At 35.9% G+C, this 22653-nt stretch overlaps 3 protein-coding genes across 5 annotated transcripts; 2 read left to right on the top strand and 1 right to left on the bottom strand.

Moving 5' to 3' along the window:
- The first annotated feature begins 1054 nt into the window (after window positions 1–1054).
- Window positions 1055–5943, top strand: LOC18610470 (ubiquitin-conjugating enzyme E2 2). 2 transcript variants are annotated; one of them, XM_007046139.3, is made up of 6 exons: window positions 1055–1305; window positions 2017–2150; window positions 2271–2296; window positions 4083–4172; window positions 4966–5054; window positions 5641–5943. In XM_007046139.3, exons 2-6 carry the CDS (start codon window positions 2026–2028, stop codon window positions 5767–5769), a joined length of 459 nt encoding a protein of 152 aa, XP_007046201.1. In that variant the 5' UTR covers window positions 1055–1305; window positions 2017–2025; the 3' UTR covers window positions 5770–5943. The 2 variants fall into 2 exon arrangements, with proteins under 2 accessions (XP_007046201.1, XP_007046200.1); XM_007046138.3 differs by having other exon boundaries at window positions 1056–1195.
- Window positions 5944–6198: 255 nt separating this feature from the next.
- LOC18610469 (Leucine-rich repeat protein kinase family protein) lies at window positions 6199–9459 on the bottom strand. Its single transcript, XM_018115705.2, has 7 exons — window positions 7828–9459; window positions 7604–7737; window positions 7265–7508; window positions 6976–7169; window positions 6840–6877; window positions 6646–6757; window positions 6199–6552 (listed from the first exon to the last, which is right to left on the bottom strand). Exons 1-7 carry the CDS (start codon window positions 9068–9070, stop codon window positions 6319–6321), a joined length of 2199 nt encoding a protein of 732 aa, XP_017971194.2. The 5' UTR covers window positions 9071–9459; the 3' UTR covers window positions 6199–6318.
- Window positions 9460–13508: 4049 nt separating this feature from the next.
- On the top strand, window positions 13509–18803 carry IQD28 (IQ-domain 28). 2 transcript variants are annotated; one of them, XM_018116042.2, is made up of 8 exons: window positions 13509–13664; window positions 13811–13853; window positions 14401–14541; window positions 14635–14925; window positions 15350–15544; window positions 15742–15822; window positions 16856–17858; window positions 18425–18803. In XM_018116042.2, exons 3-8 carry the CDS (start codon window positions 14452–14454, stop codon window positions 18454–18456), a joined length of 1692 nt encoding a protein of 563 aa, XP_017971531.2. In that variant the 5' UTR covers window positions 13509–13664; window positions 13811–13853; window positions 14401–14451; the 3' UTR covers window positions 18457–18803. The 2 variants fall into 2 exon arrangements, with proteins under 2 accessions (XP_017971531.2, XP_007046196.3); XM_007046134.3 differs by having other exon boundaries at window positions 14375–14541.
- Window positions 18804–22653: the final 3850 nt, after the last annotated feature.

Below are 22653 nucleotides of genomic sequence, written 5' to 3'. Positions count from 1 at the left end.
ACATTAAGATAAGAAATTAGCTTATTAAGCCTAAAATAAAAATAAAAATTAAAGAAAAAGATTATGAAAATTTCATAGACCTTTCATTATTTATTTTTCTTTCAATGGATGAAAGAAGAAGATTGAGAATATCCCAAAATTAGGAAAAAGAAAAAAAAAATCCATTTCTTTTTCTTTTATCTACTTTATAGTTCGAAATTGACCCAAAATGCAAATAACTCGTGAAAAGAATCTAAATTATAAATTATTCAATAAACGAATAATTATAAAATATTTAATTTTTTATACAAAATAAAATAAAATTTCCACGGCGTGAGATTTACGCATGAATATCAAAAGTGGCAAACAAGTTAAATATTATCAAAATTTTTATTATATATAAAATAAAAATTATATTCAAAAAATTTAACTTGTTTTGAGTGTAAATGAAAAAACCCACTATGATAAGGAAGCCCATGATTTAATTTTTCTTTTAAGTAATGAAATTGATTTGGTAGCAAGATTTCCATATCAAAGTTGGTAATAAAGTTTTTTAGCTAATAAAATTTAATATGCTTCAATAGTGAAAACCATCGTGTCACGATTAATCATATATATATAAATATATTTTCGACCGCCCATGTGCATAGTTCCTGTTTAAAAAAACTTTTCCAAGTGTCGACATCGAAAAATTTAATTATATAAGTATTTACTATAGTGAAAAATGAACATTCTAGAAAATAAAATTTAATTAAATTATGTATCTTATTATATAAAACAATAAAGGCACACGTGGGAATATTTATGCATGGTGTCGCTTAGCTAGCAACTAGGCAGCTAAGGTCCACCAAATAAAATAAAGGAAAATTAGAAATTAATTGAATAATACTCTTATTGGTTTTTATTTTAATTTATTTTTTATATTTATAATGTTTAAAATTAAAATTAAAATTTTATCTTAATTTTGTGAAATTAAGAAAAGATGAATAATTAAAATTGGAAAAATAATTCTTTTTTTTTATTTTTTTTAAGAAAAAGAGACTTCGATATAAAGGACCGCTGACCCTAATTGAGCCATCATGGTCTTGCTCTCTTATGAAGAAAGAAGAAAAAAAATAAATCTTGGAAAATAAAATCTTCTCTTTTGGATCGCTGGGTTTATAATTAGTTAAAAAAGAGATGATTATCTGATAGACTTTTCCGTTTGTTTCCTGAGGTAATCTTGGGAAGGGAAATTTGTTCCTTTTAATTCTTTTGTTAACTCGTTGTGATTCTGTTAGCTTGCTTTTGGAGAATCCTAGTTAACTCGCCGCGTTTACTCAGAAAGTAAGACCCTTTTTGTGTTTTTTTTTTGTTTCTTTTCTTTAATTTTGCTTCGATTTGCGTTTGGTTATTATATATCCAAGGGAAACTCTTTTGATTGCTAGATATGTTGAAGCTTCAAGGTTTTTGATCGTTCTTGTTGTAGTTATGGATCTAGGGTTATGTAAGATTTGGGGATTCAAGATTGATTCTTTTGGGTATTAATTAGATGTGTGCTTTTAGCTGATTTTTATGGTGATTTTAACTCTTTATGGTTAGATTCTCTGAGATTTTTTGTTTCTAAATGTCTTAATTTGTTATGATAATTCTAGAAATGAATGAACTGCAATCTTGGTTTTATTTGTTTAATTGTTGTCATCTGCTGAATCAGTGTCCAGAACAAAAGTTAAAAGCAAAAGTCCGGTCATGTTACCTTTGGTTCTTTCTCTTTATTGCTTTATATTTAACAAAATTATGTTATCAATGTTTTTGGATATGATGTGTAGTAAATTGAGGTTAGGTAGTCCCCAATGGACATCCCAATGATTAGAGGTTGAGATTCCAGTGTGGAAGTGTTTAGTTCGAATCGTGGGGATGTTGGGTAGAGTTTATGGCATGGAAGAGAGCTGCCACCCGTTGTGTTTGATGTTTATATTAAAGAACTCTGGTTTGTTCTTTCTTTTATTGTGTGCATCTTGATATTGATTTTGAATTGGCTTCCTCTTGAATTTGCAGGCGGTGAGGATGTCGACTCCAGCAAGGAAAAGACTGATGAGGGATTTTAAGAGGTTGCAACAAGATCCTCCTGCAGGAATTAGTGGTGCTCCTCAAGATAACAATATTATGCTCTGGAATGCTGTTATATTTGGGTATGTGACAAAACAAGGCTGAATTGTCTTTTCCTTCTTTGTTTACTTGTTTTTCCTGTGATGTTTTAAGATAAAGATCCAATGAAGTTGTGCTCATGTCTTTACTTGATCGATTTGCAGGCCTGATGACACCCCATGGGACGGAGGTAAAGCATATTCTTTTGCATTTTTCAGTTTCAATAATCAATTTTTCTATAGTTGTTTGGTGGATTTGTTTGCCTGTCTCCTTTTACCTCTTTAAAAGATTGCTATGCACTCTATATATTGGTAAAACCTATCCAATTGGAGACAAATTTCCCTGTAATTGTACAATGCCTTAATGATATTATCAATTTCCCATACATTAATTGGTTAAATGCTTCATCTACACCTAGCTTTTTTGAATAGTTTTGTGAATTTGTTTGCTATAATTGAGTAAGTTTTACCCCGAAAACAGAACAGAGCTTACATGAGTCCTATATGTTGATGCTTACAAAATGCTGAAGGTTAGGATTTGTTTGACCGGAGTGTAGGACTGTGCAAACGGGTAGTTCGGTTAATTCGGTTACTGGATATCCAGTAACCGAACTAACCGAACTCTTGTATAAAACTAATTGAAACCGAACTTAAGTAAATAATTAACCGAACTAACCGAAACCGAACTAACTCGGTTAGTTCGGTTCGGTTACTGAAAACCAAACTGAATAATTTTTTGGGTGAGAATGTGCTACTGAGTTTGTGTTTATCTTGGATTCTATTTGCGGCCTTGTAAAATCACAAAGTCTTCTTGTGGGGTTTGGTTTCTGCTTGGAGTTGTAAATTTATTGGACGCGTTGCTGCTGTCTACGGTTAATTGGAACGAGGATTTCATATGGCTTGAAATCAGGATAGGTACTGCCCTGGAATTTTAAAATGAATCCCAGAGTCCTCATATATAGGTGTTGTTGTTCTGTTTTAAGTGATTTTATTTATCCTCCACACTAAAATTAAGCTACGAAAAGGGGGGTGTGAGTAGGGTGTCTTGTGCTGCTGGTAGATTTACACACGTTCGGGTGAATGGGTTGCGCAAAATGCTTGGGGCCGCTTTGCATCTCTTAGTTTGGACAGCAGCTGTAATTTTATGTTTGCTCTTCTCAGCTTATGGAATGTAATTAGGATGGGTCACGAATACGTTTGGCAACCAGTCAACCAGTTAACCAGAAACCAGAAACCAGCAAGGGCAGTCGGCAGAAACCAGATCGGGCTAGAGTGAAGACCGGACGTCGACGGACAGCGGCCGGCGGATGACAGAAAGGGTGAGAGACCAGAGTGGAGAGTGGAGAACTGGAGATGGGAGATTGGGAGTCACGAGAGAGCGGAGACAGGAACAGCCGAACAGAACGGCAAAAATTAGAAAGAGGAATTGGGGATTTAGGTTTAGGAATTTTTAGGTAAAATTACAAAAATACCATTCAGTTAGTTCGGTTAATTCGGTTAGACATTTTTCTAACTGAAACCGAACCTAAATCATTACACTAACCGAATTACTCTATCCGAATTAACTGAATAACCGAATTAACCGAACCGAAAAAACCGAACTCATTTCGGTGCTGTTCGGTTATTCGGTTTCAGGTCCAATTTGCTCACCCCTACCGGAGTGGCACTGATAATGGTTCCTTAAGACATATTTTTCCATGTGAATAATGGAGCAGAAGATGTTAAACAATCTTGTTGGGATGTTGTTGGAGGGGATGCCCATTCAGCCTCTGCCTTTTAACCAAAATGAAAAGGCTGATACACTTTTGAGTGTATGAATCCTTTACTTTCTATTATGACTTGTAACTCTCTAAAACAAAACAAAACAAAATGGTCATGCTTATTTAAGCTATTTCTTTGGATAATTTATCATAGAACGTAGGTATGCTGCTAAGAACTATAAATTCATCTCTGTTTTCATATTTTTGAGTCTTTCAGGTACGTTTAAACTGACTCTTCAGTTTACGGAGGATTATCCAAACAAGCCACCAACAGTTCGTTTTGTTTCTCGAATGTTCCATCCAAACAGTAAGCTCTATACTAACTTTATTCTCTAACTACATCCACATTTTCAGTTTACATTTTGATTTTTTCTCGCAGATATGGCAGTTTCTTAATTGTTGTATTCAACATTTGACATATTTGTGTAGGATAAACTTCTACTTTCTTGCATGAAGGTGTAATATATACAGGGTGAAACTGTGCTGTTTATGTTTGTCCGTTACTATAACACATAACGAGTAGACCTTTAGTTGTAATATATAGGGTGAAACTATACTACGCTGTGATTATGCTGTGATCTTTTATTGACTATACTTGTGAATGAGTAGACCTCTAGTTGTAAAGTGGGTGCTCAGAAGAGGACTACATTTGTTAATGAATCAAACATGAGCTAATGTTCCGGAAGTTCAATGCTATCATGTGCTAGTTCTTTGTGTCATTGGCACCTCTTAGGGCAGAACAGAGCAGCATTCTGCTGTCCATTTCATGTGAATTGTATGCCTCATGCAACTGATATTCCAAGTTCCAACCATTCCTGGTGTGCCAAAATTTCCATGGCCATCCACTAACATCTATACATGCGATTGAGGCTTCTAAGCTGATGTTGACATAACAAGTTTACATGTTCAGCTTCAGTTTCTGGTTTTCTTCCATTAAAACCTAACTTTCTATCGATACTGTATTTTATTTGTTATGAATAAGTTTTATCTGTTGATTTCAAAGAAAAAAATGTTTTATCTGTGTGCTCTGGCATATTTGGTAGGCAATAATTTTTAGCTGTTCTGGTTCTGATCCCAATTTTATCGTGCTATTTTTTCAGTTTATGCAGATGGAAGCATCTGCTTGGACATACTACAAAATCAGTGGAGTCCAATATATGATGTAGCGGCAATACTGACATCTATTCAGGTACTGTATAATCCTTCAGGCAATGAGTTGCAGCTAACTAAGGTCCATGGAATAAAATATGATTTCATTCCAATTCAAGTATGTTATAGTCTTTGCTTCTAAACTACCTACTTCATATTGTAAACTCTCATATGAAAGTTGTGGAAGCAGAAACGTTGGTTGCCATTCCAAAGCTGTACAGACGACCACCAGCTGGCTGTTATTGATTGGAAGATCTTTCATTAAGATGATGATAGTATCAAATATGTTTGTGTTAACCTGGAATATTGTGCCTTAGACAAATATTGTTGGGTCCTGTCAGGCATGCATGTGAACAAATCCGACTTTCCTCTTAATGTCTTTGCAGAAATCATTAATGAGATTGCTTTTGTGTGTGTGTGTGTGTGTGTGTGTGTGTAATATATCCAAAAGTTGGGCCTTGGGCTAAACAATCCAAGGTTACCCCTCCCAGTCCCAAACTTGATAGTTGATACCTCTAATTAAGAATCCTAGGATCTAATGGTACACAGGTATTACGTTATAACTCTATGTGCTCTCTTTCTATCTCTGTCCTGTTGTTTTAATCCATATTATTTTTTATGTGCAGTCATTGCTCTGTGATCCGAATCCAAATTCTCCTGCAAATTCAGAAGCTGCTAGGATGTTTAGTGAGAACAAGCGTGAATACAATAGGAGGGTACGTGAGATTGTCGAGCAGAGTTGGACTGCTGATTAATAGCTCATGGTTTGGTTCTATGGAACGTCAAAAAAAAGTAGTCCAATGGCCTGTCTAAATAACATTGAAACTGAAAATGTGTTGCAAACTATTTTGACTTGATGTGGTGTTTGTTTTATGTGGATGGATGGTGCTTCCTTAATTGAAATGATTGTTTTATCTTCTTGTGCTTCATTTGTTTAAAGTTGGTTTAAACTTTCTCTTTTAGTTGAAAAGACCGTTGATGCCCAGGATCGTGCCAGAATTGTCTTTCCTATCTCTCTACCCTTTTCCGGTGTGGGGGGAAAGGCAGGGAGTCTAGGGGCGCTAGCCGCTAGTATGATTTGAATGTAAAGCAATAAGTTGCCCTTCCTTGTTCTCTCCTTGCGGCAGCACTTTGGGTTAAGTCTCAAAGCATATAGAAACCATAACTCAGCTCCCAGCAAAAAGTAAAACAAACTTCCATGTGGAAACTTTATTATGAAAATTTGCGACAAAAAATCTTATATAAATACAAGTGGAAATCCCAGCGTTTATTTTTGCTTACAGTTGAGAAAATGTAATGAAGTATTACATATGTGTGGCAAGGTTTCCGCTACTGGTCCATCCGTCCTGAATTTGGATTGAATACTGCACATTCCAAAGAACGTCTTCTATGGAGGGGCGCTTGGTCGAATCTTTGGACAGGCAATTGAGAGCGAATTCGACTGTGGTTCTCATTGATTCATATGCAAAAGTGCCACGAATGGAGGGATCTATGACACCTCTCAACTTTGATGGCCCTTCATCTAAGCTCTGTTCCAGCTGCAAGGAGAAACCGGCGATTTCATGCACTGCCTTGGTGCAATTTTTTTTTAACGGTTTTGCCTGGAGAAATGGAACAAATGAACTACATACCTGAAGTTTAAGCTCATCCAGTTCACTTGTGAATGTGGCCGGTTTACCAGTAATAACTTGAAGTAGAAGAATTCCCAGCTGATAAATGTCTTCCTTCTCTGCATTTTCATCACTGCAAAAAGGAGTAGTTGTAAGTTTATAGCCTTGAAGGAATGAAAATTGCAGTGAACAAGGTGGGAGAAAAAGGCTGTTACCTAGTAAGACGATTGGCCAGGGGGCTTTCTGAACCCGCCTGCAATTTCATCAGGGAAACAGAAAAACAAAAATAAGAAAGAGAATGAACAGATCAAATTCAGAAATAAATTTGAATTTTCCTTCTGGTTCCTATACCTTAAGTGGCAAGGGGATGTTGTAATTACTGATTTTGGCTGTAAGAGTCTCATCCAACAAGATATTATCAATCTTCAAATCGTTTCCGTATATGCCAGGTGCAATTCCTGTGTGCAAGAACTGGATTCCCCTTGCAGCACCAATGGTGATTGCCATTCTCTGCGGCCATTTCAGTATTTCCTTCTTTCTCCAATCTGCCAATAATCACATCGAAAGAAAATTAAAATTCTTAAAACATTTGCTTTTGCCCCTGTTGTCTGAGTTATATTGTGGGGGTTAGCTTTTTTACCAGTAAGATAGTCCCGCAATGATCCATTCGAAATGTGTTCAAAGATAACGAACACTGTACTTGCTATGTTGGGATGATCCTGGTAAGTAACAATACAGTGTCCCAGAACGCTAACCAAATGCCGATGTCTGAGCTTGGACAGAACTTCCATGTGTTGCATGAGGTTTTGAGGTAAATGCTTCTGCTTTAGTTTCAGACATTTCACCACCACCACTGAACCGTCTACGAGCCAACCTTTATAGAGCTGCAAACGTCAGAGTAACCTTTTTTCAATCTTTTGTTCTTGTTTCATGTCTCAGGGGACTTATGAGTAATGGGATTTAAACACAAATGTTTTACCTGTCCTTGAGATCCTTCCCCCATAAAATTTGATGGGTCAAAGTTGTTTGTTGCATCTTCAATTTCCTCCAAGCTGAAAACACGATATCGAGGAAGCCCAATTGCAGCTGATCTCATTGTCTGAGGCACACGCCCTGCAGTGTAGCAAAATCGAGCAAATTTAGTAGGTTGAATGATGACAATTTTGAAGCCATGTTTGCATGAACGGTTTTGAATAGTCTTACTTGAATCAATGGCTGGTTTTGGGGAGCTACGAACAGACATTTTGTCTGCAAGGGATTTTTCATAGTTTGCATCTGCAGTTCTTTCTGATCTTCTGACAATGACCAAAATTAACAAAGCAATAGCTCCTGCAATGCCCAGAACGCCTCCAATGATACCGAGCAATAGGCCTATTTTGATCCCAGACTCCTGCTCTTTTCTTCTGACTGGAGGCTTGACAGCCAATGCTTCTTTGTTGCAAAATGAATGTGGATGCTGACGATTTGAATTTCCAGCAGATAGACAATTCCATGAGCTAATGACTGTTCTGTTTGTTGAACTTGATCCTATGCATGGAGGGAGTTTTCCTATCAAAAGGTTATTTGAGATATCTACAAACATGAGGTTCTTGCCACAGGATGTATTCACTGCAAGGGCCCCGCTTATCTGGTTTTGGGCCAGATTAAGATACTGAATTGACCGCAGGGAGAACAGAAAAGATGGGACTGGTCCGACAAATCCATTAGAAGAGATATCCAGCATCTGAAGCTGATAGAATTTCTTCAATCCTGAAGGGATTTCAGATCTAAAAGAATTGTTGCTCAATATTAAACTTACAAGACTCTGGCTTAATGAAGGAAATTGTGGACCAAGGTGGTTGCCACCCAAATTCAGCTCTTCAAGTTGTGCCAGGCCTGTAAGATCTGGGACACTCCCATTGAACAGATTGTCAGCCAAAACAAGACTGGTTAGATTCTTGAATGATGCAATCTGCTTAGGAATCTCCCCGGAAATGAAATTTGAGCTCATGTTAAGAACTTCAAGTGAACGAAACCTGTTGATCTTAGCAGGCAAGGGACCCCACAACCCCAGGGACACCAGGGACAATACTTCCAAATTCGAAAGCTTTGTCAGGACAGTGAAGAATGCATCAATGGAGAATTTCCCAGACAAAGCCTTTTGAGAACCTGCAACAACATACCCTGAAGCTGTCGTTGTGCTGTGAGCTGGAGAGCTCTTGCTTCCAACGATAGTTAATTCTGTTACTCGACTGTTTGTACAGACAATCTTGAGAGAAGCAGAAGGAGGGAGGTAACAGAAGTTGGTCCAGTTTGTCCATCCTTGAAGAACTTCAGGATATTCAAGAAGCCTTTGAACTTGGAAAAAAATCCTGGTTTCACTTGGAGTAAGCTGCCCCATTGAAGCTGGAACAAGCATGAAAATTACAGAAAGCAATGAACAGAAATCAACTCTGAAAGTCTCCATTCCTCTCTTTCCACTTAAAACTCAAAAAAAAGAAAAGCAAAACCTTAAAAAGTTGAAGAAAACATTTCTTGGGAATGTAGAAATCACATTTACTTCATCATGTGTTCAGTTGCATAATGCTCATAACCCTTTTAGCATACAGCACCAGCACCCCAATAAATGCAGTTTTGTCTGAAAAAAAGACAAATTTGTGACCTGGGTTCTGCTCACTGCTTTAATTAAAGGTTGAATATAGATACAAAATGGTAAGAGTAGGAGCCACACAGCTTAGGATCAAGCTATTACTTCATTTCACTACTGAATTAAATAATTAGCAAACTTTTCTGAGACCAAGTAGATGAAGGCTAATAATTGAGAAAGTGAAGAACTTTTAAACAACTAAAGGAAAATGAAAATCAAATCATTTTTCTAAATCCGATTATAAGATACCCGATTTTTATGCAATCGAGACGAATAGACTCGAGTATTTAGTTGGTGAATATCCATTGAGCGGCATGCAAAGGCAAAGGAAATCTGGATCCTAAGATACGCGATCTATCATATTAAATTGCAAATGGGATTTTTAAGAAGGAAAAGAGGGTAAAAGTCAACTTTTCGGCTCTGAATTCAAACGCTTCCCGTTTGCGAGAACCTCGGGTTTTGTGTTGACCACCCTTGTTACGGTAGACCGGCGTGTACCGGGGTGAAGTAACTGAGAGTCACGCTCCAAAATGGAACGTGGGGGATTCGTGAAAACAAAGTTCAGTGGAGTCACGAGGCGATCACGTGTGTTCATGACCGAAATACCCTCCTACATCGGTATCATGGTATAAGACACTGTCGTAACGGTCCCCATGGGAATTGTAAGCAGAAATGACGACAATGGCCCCCCTTGGTCTGTGTCCGAAATGCCGTTGTGTCGGTGAGCTGCAAAGAAAAGAAAGGTGAAAACGGGAAAAGGCTGCCAGTTGTCAAACACGGATTTTAAGGATGTATCAGTTCTACGTAATCCCGTTATTATCTTCTTGTAATTCGGTGGATGCTTTATTTCTGTTCTTAGCTTTAGTTGCCTTTCTCGTTTATGTTATTTTGGCCCCTTTTCATGGATCCATCTTCATAAAATTTCATTTTACTATTCAAGATGGAATCGTTATTTGTCATTAGATTTGTGGATTCGTGTTTACATATTTTAATTATATCACGAATATAATACGATTAATTAAATACATTAAAAATTTAAATATATAAATTTATTTATTAAATGTGTTACATAAAATAACACGATAAGTTTATCATATTTATTAAATAAATTTAATTAAAATTTATATGATATGACATAATTGATAATTTATTTAAATATGATTAATCTATTTAAATTTATATTAAACAAGTTTATAAGGGAGCTATATTGATCAACATGATAAGTCGATTAATCAAATATATTTTAAACGATTTAAACACATTTTATCTATTTGAACATATCGACACGATTAATATACGAAACATAATAATTTTAAACCAAAATCTACTTAATTTTGTGTCATTTTCGTATCAAAAAATTAACCGTGTTCAAAATTCTGTGTTCTAGTTGTGATGGACCTAATTGACTATAGAGAGAAAAAACCAAAAACAAGACAAACATGGCTTTTAATAAAAATAGTAAGAGACATACTAATGTGGGGAAGGGTAGTTTTATATGGTAATGCACATGGAATGCCTTGAAAGAAGATGCATTTTTCTAATTCTAAAATGCTCCCACAAACCTAACTTTTATATATATGTGTAAAAGATTGTGAGTAGTGAATTGGATTGCGGTTGAAAATACTTGATTGGAAAGTGATTCCACCTTCGAGGAAGAATCCCATCAACTCTATCGAATAAAATCTAAAATTAGGAGTACTTATATTTTATTTAATTAAAATTTTTATTTTAAACTAAATATAATATTTAATTTTTTTTGAATTATTTAAAATTTTTTATTTAAATTTTTATGTTTCTATTTTGTGCAATTAAATCTGTATACTTTTTATCTTAAATCAAATAAGTCCTTATGACTAATGATTGATTAATTATCATTAGTCAAAATTTCACTTATCTTACATCCACATGATGTTGATGTAGAGTATGAAAAATGTTATATAATCATGTTATCATATCATGTTAGCATGTTATATTATCATTTATTATAACGTGTCAACAAGTTACATTAGCGTCACATGGTTAGAATAACAAGTGATATTTTAACTAAGTCAATAATTGATCATAAATATTATACTTTAAAAGTATTAATCAAACATAGTAGTAATTTTTTAAAATGAAATAAAAGAGTGAACAATTAATCATTTAATTGGAGGGGTTTGTGAATTCATGGCGCAAAATTACAACATATGCCATCTTTTCTCCCTTTACTGATATGGTTAATGTAAAATGTTTTGTAATTTGAAGGAAGTGACTAATTAGGCTTTTTCTCATTGTGAATCAAGTTGGGCTGGGCAAACCTCTAACCATGGTTCCCCTAGTTGCTCAAATCTCACAAGAGAGAAGCCATCGGGCCCAGAGTTGAAAACATAATTAAATAGCATGCCGCCCAGTTACAAGCCCACCATTAATTTCTTGCAATGTGTGGGTCAGTGGCTCAGTGTCCAAGAGACATTAGTTCTTTGTTGATTAAAACGGATAAACTCGACTTACACTTAAATGGTTTTAATTTTTCTTTCTAATATTTTATGTTTTTATTTTCTGATTAATTTTTTACGAATAAATTCTATTTTTATTTATGCCGTTCATTTTACCTAATAAAATCATCAAAATATTCTCAATTCGAAATTTAATTAATTTATTCAAATTTAAAAATATTTTTTTGATAATTTTATTATTAAAAATACAACTTCTTTCAATAAGATATTATCCACAAAGAGCTAATTGAAAAGAAAAAAAAACACGAGTATTATGTCGGAAAAATTAAAATAGAAGGAATTGTAGGTAAAGTTTGCCTAATTAAAAATGATTATTTTTGTCTAATCTCACTAATTGGCTAAACAACTGTCCACTTGATTTGATTGTACACTTAAAATCACAATTAATCAGTTGAAAATTGTATGTAACCACCATTAGTAGTTTAAATATTTTATTCAAAGAAAAAAAAATAATTTCCATTAGTCATTAGTTACTACCGGCCAGCCGGCAACCACCATGCATTTTAATTGTTGCAAGTTGCTTGTTTTTTTAAGGAATCTTAGAAACTCCTCTAGACAATTGACCACACTGCTTGTCTTAAAACAGGTTTAATTAAGTTTAAGTACATTTAATTTTGTTTTGTACCAAAAGAATCTTTAGTTTTATAGATGTCCTAATTAAAAAATTAGCATGCAAGACAGAAAGGTCTTCTATTAAAAGTCAATGCGTTTCTTTGGCCTTCAAAAATACTACTAAATATAGAATTTGTTTCTCTATTAAATCTAAGACTTTATAAAATTAAATGTAATTACCACATTAGGTTTTATACTAAAAGTTCCTTTCGTGGCATCTTGTTAAACAAGCCAAATTAAATTTACAATAATTTAAAATAATTAATTTATTTGAATATTTGATTGAATGGGTATATAAGAATTTATAGAATTAAATGGAACTACCACGTTAAATTTTACACTAAAAATCCTTTCATGGCATCTTTCTAAACAAGTCACATTAAAATTACAATCATTTCAAAATAATTAATTTTGTTTGAATATTTGATTAAATGGGTAAAGTACACCTTATTCTTTTTTTGGTTTTAACTTTTTCTAATTGATATGTTATCATTTTTTTCTCAATTAATATTGTGTGAATATATATATATATATATATTTTAATTAGCACATTGTGAATAATTTCGATTTTCATAAAAGATTAAGCTGTCAATTTTGTTCAATAAAATTAGAATACTTTCAAATTAAAATTAAGTTATTTGTTTATATTTAAAATATTTTAAAATTTTATAAAATAAAATTAATAATATAATTTTTATGGAGACAAAAGTTATTCATATGATATTAATTGAAAATAAAAAACAAGATATCGCATAAAAATAATTGAAATTATAAGAAATGTAGGTAAAATTTATTTAATAATAAATATATGCATTTTATATTTAAAAAGTTAAATTTGAATTTAAAATTTTAAAATAAAATAATAAATTATTAAAATATTTTTTTGAAGTAATGAATTTAACTAGGATTTGATATTTGTAGACATTTTTTTGGATTAAAGTTTTAAAGAAAAAAGACAAAAAAAGTAAATAGGAAATTGAAGCATATTGAGACAGGTCACCAGCAAGGGCAGAGGGACCATGTTATCTCTCCATCGCCACTTTTATGGGGACTTGACAGGGGCCCACTTTTAAACGCCGTCGTTTTCTGGATTTTTGTCAAATTGCAAAAGCCTAGCACTTCCCTTTCGCCTTTTTTTTTGGTTTATCTTTTAAATTTATTTTCCGCAGGCTGTTTTCCTTTCTTTCTTCAGCATTTATTTAACTTCAGTCTCCATAGCAAACTAAAAAATACAAAAAAGAAAAAAGAAAAAAAAGAAAAACACTGCTCAAGATTCTCTTCCGAGGAATCCTGGTCGATCTTCAATGGTACATTTCTTTCTTCTTTATTCCTACCGTTGCATTTGCTTCTTTTCATCTTCTTAAGCATGCAAAATGAAGTTGTAAGGAAAAAAAAGGAAGAAAAATTGTTCTTCAGATCTCTGAAAATTTACTGTTTATTTTTCTTTTTGCAGTAATGGAAACTTGCTAAGGCTTTCAAGTTTGCGGCGTTTTCAGGTAAAATGCTTTTGATACCTTTTTTTTTTTTTTTTATCTTTTTCGGTTTTGCCGACACGCTTGCTTATTGTACGGCCCAGATCTCTTTGTCGCTCTTTTTTTTTTGGTCTTGATTTATTGGCTTTAGTTATATTATTTTGTTTAACTTAAAGTAGATGTGGGCTTTGGTTATTAATCTGTCGTTTTTTTACTTGAGACTGTGAAGTAAAGCTGAATATGACAGTAAAATTGTTGAACTTTGTTTTGTTTTTTGTATTGTATTTGTCTAGGATATTCGGTTTCAGCTTCAGTTGCTATCGGTTTTGTAGATTTGTGTTTTTTTTAAGTAAGAATTTAGTCCTTTCCATCTTACAAGGAAGTAATAATGAGTATGTTGTGTAGAAAAATTGTAACTGCCATTAATTGCAAGCTGTACTGAGATAGTGAGAAGGGTGGTTTTGTTTTTTTAACGCTATGTTTCTAGTTTTATTTATTTTTTAATTAAATGCTTACATGCTATGCTGGAACCTGGATAATACTAGGTGTTTGTTGTGTATGACTTTGGCAGATTTCCAGATTTAGAAACTTGGGATTTTAATTATTTTTGGTTTTAACGGAGATGGGAAAATCCCCTGCAAAATGGATCAAGACCTTGCTTCTTGGGAAGAAATCTTCAAAGTCCAATTTGTCAAAAGGAAGAGAGAAGCTGGTAAGAGAGTACTGGTTATCGTCAAATATTTAAATAGTATTTGAAGATTGAAAATGCTACATGTTCTAATTTTTGTTTGATTATTACATGCAGAATTCTGCAAATAAAGGAGAGGTATTGGTTTCTTCAAAGGTAACTGTGTCTGACCTATCAGTGGATCCTCCATCAATTTCGGCACCTATTTTGGTGACAAGTGCTAGGAATGTAATGGAGTCTGAGACGGATATACCTACCAAATTGCCAAATGATGGGGGCAATATTCCTTCTGTAAAAGAGGACGGAAGTGATAACGCAATCAGTAATTTGGGTAACCTGGAAGATCCTGAGAGGATTAGGCTTGACCAAGCTGCTGCAAAGGCACAGGCTGCTTTCAGAGGTTATCTGGTAGCTTACTCTCTCTTTAATGGTTACTGTTATTCTTAAAGAGGCGTGTATGATATGAACATGTGTAAGCCATTTACTGCTATAGTCTTCATTTAGTTGTGGGTAAACTCTGCTGATTATCTATGGTACTATCCTAATTTGTGTGTAAGGAGATAGTGTTCTGCTTATTTTGCTTGAGTTGGCATTTGGGTGGTAATATTAGATCCTTCTCACTCTGCATCATACCTTATATTGCAAATTTTGGGTAAGTATGGGTTTGCACAAAGTGTAATGAAAATACAGAATCTGCATTCAACCATTCTATTGTTTGAATGACCTTATACTTGGATTATTATTAACCCTAAAATCATGCAGTTTTATTGATTGATAAAAATTCTTTGCTTTGCTGTTTTACTTTACTGATGACAACATTATATGTTGGAAGGCTCGCCGGGCATTTCGAACCCTCAAGGGCATTATAAGGCTGCAAGCACTTATTCGTGGTCACTTGGTTAGAAGACAAGCTGTTGCTACTTTGTGCTGTACCTGGGGAATTGTTAAGTTCCAGGCACTAGCTCGTGGTCAAAAGGTCAGATGTTCAGATGTTGGGGTTGAAGTGCAGAAAAAACATCTGCTTCTGGTAATTTATTAGATGGACCACTGGATGATGGCTTATCTGTTCTTGCTATTCTGACAAAAATTACTAGAAGCATGTTGCTGCATCTCATAGTTCTTTTTTTGAATGTGAAAGTCCCTATGAGAATAAAGGTGTTTTTATGATTATATTATGCTTCTAAGCTAGCTGTTATTTATTTGTTTAATGATTTTTTGAAACAGGGTTCTAAAAGCTCTGATTCTTACAGAGTAAGCACATCTGCTCAGGTGAAGAATTTATCAAATAATGCTTTTGTTCAAAAGGTATGGTCATTTTCTTTTTTTGTCATTGTATATAGATATCTGTGGCTTTCTGATACTACTATTGGATTCAACTTAGATTTATGCCATAAAGCTATCTAAATGAGAACTTCTGTGCTGATACAGAATCCACGTTGTTTAGAACATGTTCATGCTTCTTAAATTTCCTGCATGTGTGCATTAGTTGTCTGACTTCTTTTGTACATTGTTAAGATTTGCTCCTGTTTCCAGTGCTTCAAGCTTGCACTCGTGCTTCTTGATTCTTATAAATGTTTTTTACAAGGTTATACTTTTCTGTTGCAGACATTCTTACTCTTTATTAGTCATAGTTCTTTTACTCTATATGGTAGTTCATGTTTATAACATCAGTACAGTACAGACATTATTCCAATTTTAACTCAACTGTCGTGTAATTAGCTCTATGCCCCATCTTATAGGTAGTTTCTAGATTCCTCCTGTTTGTATCAAAATTTGACCACTGACTTTCACATCTATTGTTTTGGGTCTCCAGCCCCCTCCTCTTTTTTTTGAAGATTGTTTATCTGTTGATTTTCCTTATAAAGTAGTTAATACTCATTATTCTTGTTACAAGTTACTACCTTAAAATGTTCTTTAAGAGGACTTAAATCTTAGGAATTGAATTCAATTTGCTTAGGAGGTGTGACTTGTAGTGGTAATACACATGAGCTATCTGTACAAGCCAAGGTTGCATTGCCTTGTGTTCGAACATAGTGAAATGGTATACCATAAACAAAGGATTCTTATTATTCCAAGTGCTTGAACTTTAGAACATGAGCATAAAAGTATTTCATATGTAACATGTAATACAGCCCTTGGCTCCTTTCTCCAAAATATGTAGAAACTTTGTCAGTGATGAATGTTTTTGATGCATGCTGCTACTTAATTAACTGTTCCAAGCTGAGGGTATATTGTGAATGACAAGAATTATGATGTCTTAACTTCTGGCCATTTTGCTATGTTCTTTTCACTGCCATTCCAAACTGCATATGTGATTATGCACTTCAATCACTCTCAGCTTCTGGCTTCATTACCTGCTGCATTACCTCTACGACTTCAGTATGGGCCAGAGGAACCTAACTTGTCCTGGCAGTGGCTTCAACGCTGGACAAGGTCACGCTTTTGGGAAGCCCCTTCACAGCCAATTAAGAGTCTGGCCTCAAAGTCTAAGACAAAGGGTGATGCAAATGGGCAAGGAAAGACAAGGAGAAGTGTTCGGAAACTGTCCAATGCAAAAGTTGAAAATGGATCTAGTCGTTCTAATTTGGAGTATGAAAAACCCAAACGTGGTCTGAGGAGAGTTTTCGGAAACACAGCAGATTCAGCTCGGGAACATTCTCAAAATGAGCTTGAGAAGGTTAAGCGCAATTTAAGAAAACTTTCTGACTCTGCAAAGGAGGTTTTTGATAAGTCTGAGGTTGTTAATGAGAAAACAAAGCAGACTCTGAAGAAAACTTCTAGTTCTGATGCTCCTGATGTTTCAGAGCAGGAATCTACTGAGAAGATGATAGATGTGACTGCAACACTCTCAGAACCATCAAATCTTGAGGCAGATCTGAAATTGTCCACATTAGATGCTTCTCCTGATGAGTCTAATATCTCTCCTACAGTTGACTTGCTACCTGCAGAAAATAATGGTGAAATTGAGAACATGCAGGTAACAGAGGAGTTAAGCTCTAAGGATGAGCAGGTCAGCGACGAGAGCTCAAAAGCAAACCAAAGAAGAGCTTCTTTCCCTGCAAAAATTGATAATCAAGAAAATGGGTTAAATAGCATGCCAAAAGTGCCCAGTTATATGGCACCAACTGAATCTGCAAAAGCTAGACTCAGGGGTCAAGGCTCCCCACGGTTTACCCGTGATGTGGTTGAGAAAAATGGGTTAAACAGGCGATATTCTTTGCCATCTTCAACTACTAACAATCTAAGTTCATTGTCACCACGTGCTCAAAGACTGGTTCAAGTAGCTGGCAAAGGAGCTATCCGCAATGAGAAATCTCTATCATCCTCTAGAGATGCTAATGGTAAGAACAATTCAACACTAGATGTTTTATGCCTTTCATCTGTGTTTTCGGTTTGCTATATCTGTGTTATCTATATGGATATGCCACTTAGTACTTCCCATTCTTTCAGTATAATATGAGAATTCATTCCTGTTGGTGTACTTACATTCATGTCTTTATGTCTAGTTAAGCATGCTCATATGTTGGTAGTGCATGTAATATTTACCATGCAAATTACATTTTGAGTGCACTCTGAGTATGGAATCGAAACCAGATATTCATTTAGTGTCTTTGCTGATTATTTCTGATTTATGAATCCATCTTTTAAGGTGCGCTTTTGATTACACCTAACTTTCCTGCTTGTCCAAGATTTATTTCTGCTACATTCTAAGAAATATATTTGTTTGTTCAAGTCATCTTCATCTCTGATCCTAGTATGAGAGCAAAACTCGCCTGCCACCCATGTTTGTCAGATTTACTTTGATAATTTATGTTATTTAGCTTATTTTCATCAATATTTTTTTTCTCATATTCAAATGACTATTCTGCACCATAACTATCCATTATGGTTGGCTCGGCAATTTCAGATAAGGTTGTCAGAGCTGAGTGGAAGAGGTAACTTTGCACTAGGAAGCATTTTCATTGAAATTGTCATGGAGTTCAAGCAAAGATGCAAACCTACTGCAAGGTTCGCTGTATGTTGTCGATTCTGATGTGTGGTTGTAGAACCAGGAGAATTAATCATCTAATCTTTCGTTTGCTTGGTTGTATTTTTAAGTTTCTTTAGCACTTTCAGGAGTGTAGGTGGGTAAATATTCATAGATGTTACAGTTGGTTATTTGGTTTCTTTTGGTTTTTTGTGTTGTATAATTCTTTAGTTCCCCTTTTCACCCTTTTGTATCAGAGTTCAAACATGACAATCTCTTTCCATTTAATATCATGACGAATACAGTGTGCTGATCTGCATATGGAATGCTTTGCTTTTGTCGATGATCCATTATAATCAGTCGATTAATAGGTTTATTGTATGCCTAACCTACTGGTGTGAGCACTGCCATTGTTATCATGCATTCTCGTCTTGACATTGTAGGATGTTATGGCACCTTCAGTGTGATCATAACTGTCAAAGGAACACTGGAGGGAGCCTGAATGCCAAGTTTGGAGGCACTCATGCTCCTTGATGAGAGGTTGGTACTTTTGTTAGCAAAGTTTCACATATTGTCTGTATTACCTAAGACCTAGTCAAATACACATAGATTCATGCTACATGGGCTGATAGGTTGGATGAATTTGATAAGTTTATTTCATAGTACGGCCACAGGTTGAAATAAATGTCGATAGATTTCGGTGGCTTTGCCCCAGGTCATCCCGTAGCCAATGCAAAATGCGTAAAGTGAAGTTCCTGGAGTCCAAGTGGGGTGAAACCTTGCCAGCCAACTGTATATCCATTTCCCACGTAAATGCACCCATAGCTGGCCGATATACCACCATATACCATAGCACCAGTGTTATATGTCCACAATATATTCCCTGTGCCAGTGTCGATGGCGTATATAGGCCCATTAGAGGCTACCGACCCAGCAAAAAGGACGCCATTGGCCACCGTAACAGGCCCCTGGGCAGTGTCATTGCTGGGGTTTGCCGTTGACCACACGATTTCTCCTGTATTTGCGTCCAAAGCTACCCATGCTCCTGCTGTTGTTGTTTGGTTAGATGGTGTGAGCATGAAGCTTTGGCGGTCGCTGTTAGCAATATTGGTGTAAACCCCTCTCCCATCTGTGGCTGCACCCCATTGCCCTCCTCCTTCCTTGCCACCTGGTCCTGCTAGCTGTGTGGTTTTCATGTGAAACAGAATCTCTTTAAATTCCCTTTTGACAGTTACTGCCAACTTCAATGTTTTGCATCAGAAAGGCAAAAAGGGTAATCATACTTACATTGAACCAGACTATGTCACCATTGTCGCGGTCTAAGGCCCAGGCAAACCCACTCTTTTGCACTGCAACAGCTACATCACGAATTGTCCCATTAGAATTGATAGTAAGGAGCATGGGAGCCTCGCCAAAGTCTGCATCTAAATTAGGTCCCGGAGGGCAGTCAGGATTGTTAGGAACCAAACATGCGAAGTAAAAAATGTCATAGCCCCCCAATTGCCTGGACCAACTGATCCTTCCGGAATCGATATCGATGGCGAGGATCGAATTGTAGTTGATGTCAGGGCCTATGCACTGATCAGGATGACTTGGTTTAGCTGTCTGATTGTTTTGCTGCTCTTGACATTTTAGCACTTCAGCAGGAGCTGTGTAAAGGTTCCCTGTCGCCACATAAACTAACCTCCTGTTTACATCAATAGCAGGGCTGCTTCCCCATACTGCTGCTCCTGCATAACCTCCCGGTCTGCCTCCATTATCTGGCAGCAATAGGTCTTCCATAGGATTGCCCTGGTTCGGAGAGCTAGCCTTACGACACTGCCTCTGAAAGTGCAGCATTGCTCTGGTGGTAATCCCTCCTCCAGGGATGATATTCCGACATAGAACGCCCTACAGGAAAATCGAATATGTAAATAGATAATAAACTTTAGCAAATAAGAAACACTGGAAGGGCAGATTTCTAAAGGTGACTAACCCCATGTAAACTGTTCCGGATCCTGTGATCAGAACCCGGGGTCGAGGGTCTAGTATAGTAGACCAAACAAGTCTCCCATCTGATCGGGAAACAGCAATCACTATGCTGGTCCGTATATCCCTACAATCAAGAGGTCCCCATCAATTGTGGAGGTTGATCTTGAGACTGTAACATTTGCAAGAACTCCAGTGCCAGTTAGTCCAGTTAGCTGACCAAGATTCTGCTTCCATATTAGAGCACCATTGAATGCATTGACTGCATACAAATATCCATTCCATGACGGGAAGTAGACTACTCCGTAGGCAACTGCTGGAGTTGCTGATATGTCTTTGCCAGCATAGAATGCCCATCATAATGCCAAATTCCTGACCATTGCCGGGTTGAGTAAAAATTCTCCAGAAGCAAACCTCCGGTTAGTCAAGTCACCTCCATGATTTAGCCACTGAGAATTATATAGCAGAATCTTACGCTAGTAAATTAAACATTTGTTGCCGTGCCAAATGCAATGAGATAAATAAAGGCGATATAACAATGGAGATTGAGAAGAATGATCAGACTTACAGCAGCATCTGTAGAATCCATAGCTTCAAAAGAACACATAGCCATGAGAAGAATGACTATGATGCCATTATTTCTGGAAGTCGGGGGTAGTGCATGGCAATGAAAAAAATAGTTTATTGCAGGGATGGGAACTAAGAAGGCTGGTTAAAGGAAGGAAGCAGGATTCAAATAGAAAGGACTTCTATTTATTTATTTCATTTCAGAGTGCTATGCTAGAAAATTTTGGATTGTTACAGCAAATATAGCATGTAAATGGTCACGTTTAAAAGTAAACTGTTCTAGACTGAAGCAAGGCATTCTTAGGCGTTAAAGTGGTTGATCTCTGCTTAGCTGGTAAACAGTTACTTAGTCGAAATTGGTTAAAAATTCTTTCAGAAAGAACCTCCTTCTATGAATCTCATGTCTCCCGTTTCTTATTGGAAATATACCTTTTTCCCCTTGACTTAGATCATCCATGGCATTTTCTGCCATGTCATGGAGGCCCCTTCTGCATGCGTTACATGCAGATTCTTAAACTGATCATCTGGTCAAATTACCTGGACATAAAATCACTCTGAACGTTTTGAAAGCAAGGAATGCAAGGGAAGAAGACAAGATTTTGTTCATGGCACGAACATTCATTGATTGTAAATGGGAAAATAAGCTTATCAACGGTCGAGAAAAACTTCAAGAACTCTACCACTAAATCGTGTGTTGTTAGATTCAAGTTCAAATCTATCTTCCCTTTTTACTCCAAATGGAAGTAAAACAAAGCAAAAATTTTGAGCTGGCGGGCTTAAAAGCCTGGTCCCATGGACATTCTACTTGGGAAGTACCCAATACTAAGTTAGCTTCTTAATTAAGCATAATTCCTTGGCAATATCAATCCAATTCTCTCTTCTACTGTTGGCTTAAAGTTGCAGCACCATCATCAGCAAACCGCTGATGGAGGGAGGACAATCAAAGAAAAACAACACTAGAATCAATGATGATCGCATCATCCAACTTCCTGATGGTATTTCTAGGCATCATCTTGTCATTTCTCCCTATAAGGGATGCAGTGAGGAGTGAGGACTAGTATCCTCTCAGCTAGGTGGAGGTTTACATGGACTGCATTAATTTGATCTCTCAAATGTCAACTTTGATGTAAACATGCTAAGGGACACCTGCTTCCCAAGTTATGATTTGTAGTTATTCTTACATGGATGCTTCAAAACAAACTATCAAATTTGATGGAAAGAAGCCAAACTTTCTTAAACTGTGTCAAAATCAATTTTTGCTCCATCCCAGCTCTGACCATAAGTTAGAAAAACAAAAAGTTTGCCTCAAACTAAGTCATTGGCATGCTAAAAATCTTGACAATTGGATCAGCTGTGTTGTTGCAAGAGGGGTCCAGGAAATTGATCTTTGTTTATCAGAAAAGAAGGATTCTGCCTCCAATGATGATGACGTGGATGGAAACCACATTAGAGGAAAATACTATACCTTTAAATTCACTTCTTGATTGATACCAGGCAACGCCAGGCAAACTGACAATCAATAGGGAAAAAAACACAAATTACAGCTCACATCAGTATGAGCTGTCTAGGCAGCAACATAGCAGAATTGATGTTGATTCATCAGAACTTAAAGCTCTAAGTCCAATTTTCACAGT

Source organism: Theobroma cacao, chromosome 2, assembly GCF_053813885.1.
Source record: "Theobroma cacao isolate CCN51 chromosome 2, ASM5381388v1, whole genome shotgun sequence".
Classification (NCBI taxonomy): Eukaryota; Viridiplantae; Streptophyta; class Magnoliopsida; order Malvales; family Malvaceae; genus Theobroma; species Theobroma cacao.
Note: the sequence above shows the minus strand (reverse complement) of the source record. Positions and strands in the feature narration are given on the sequence as shown.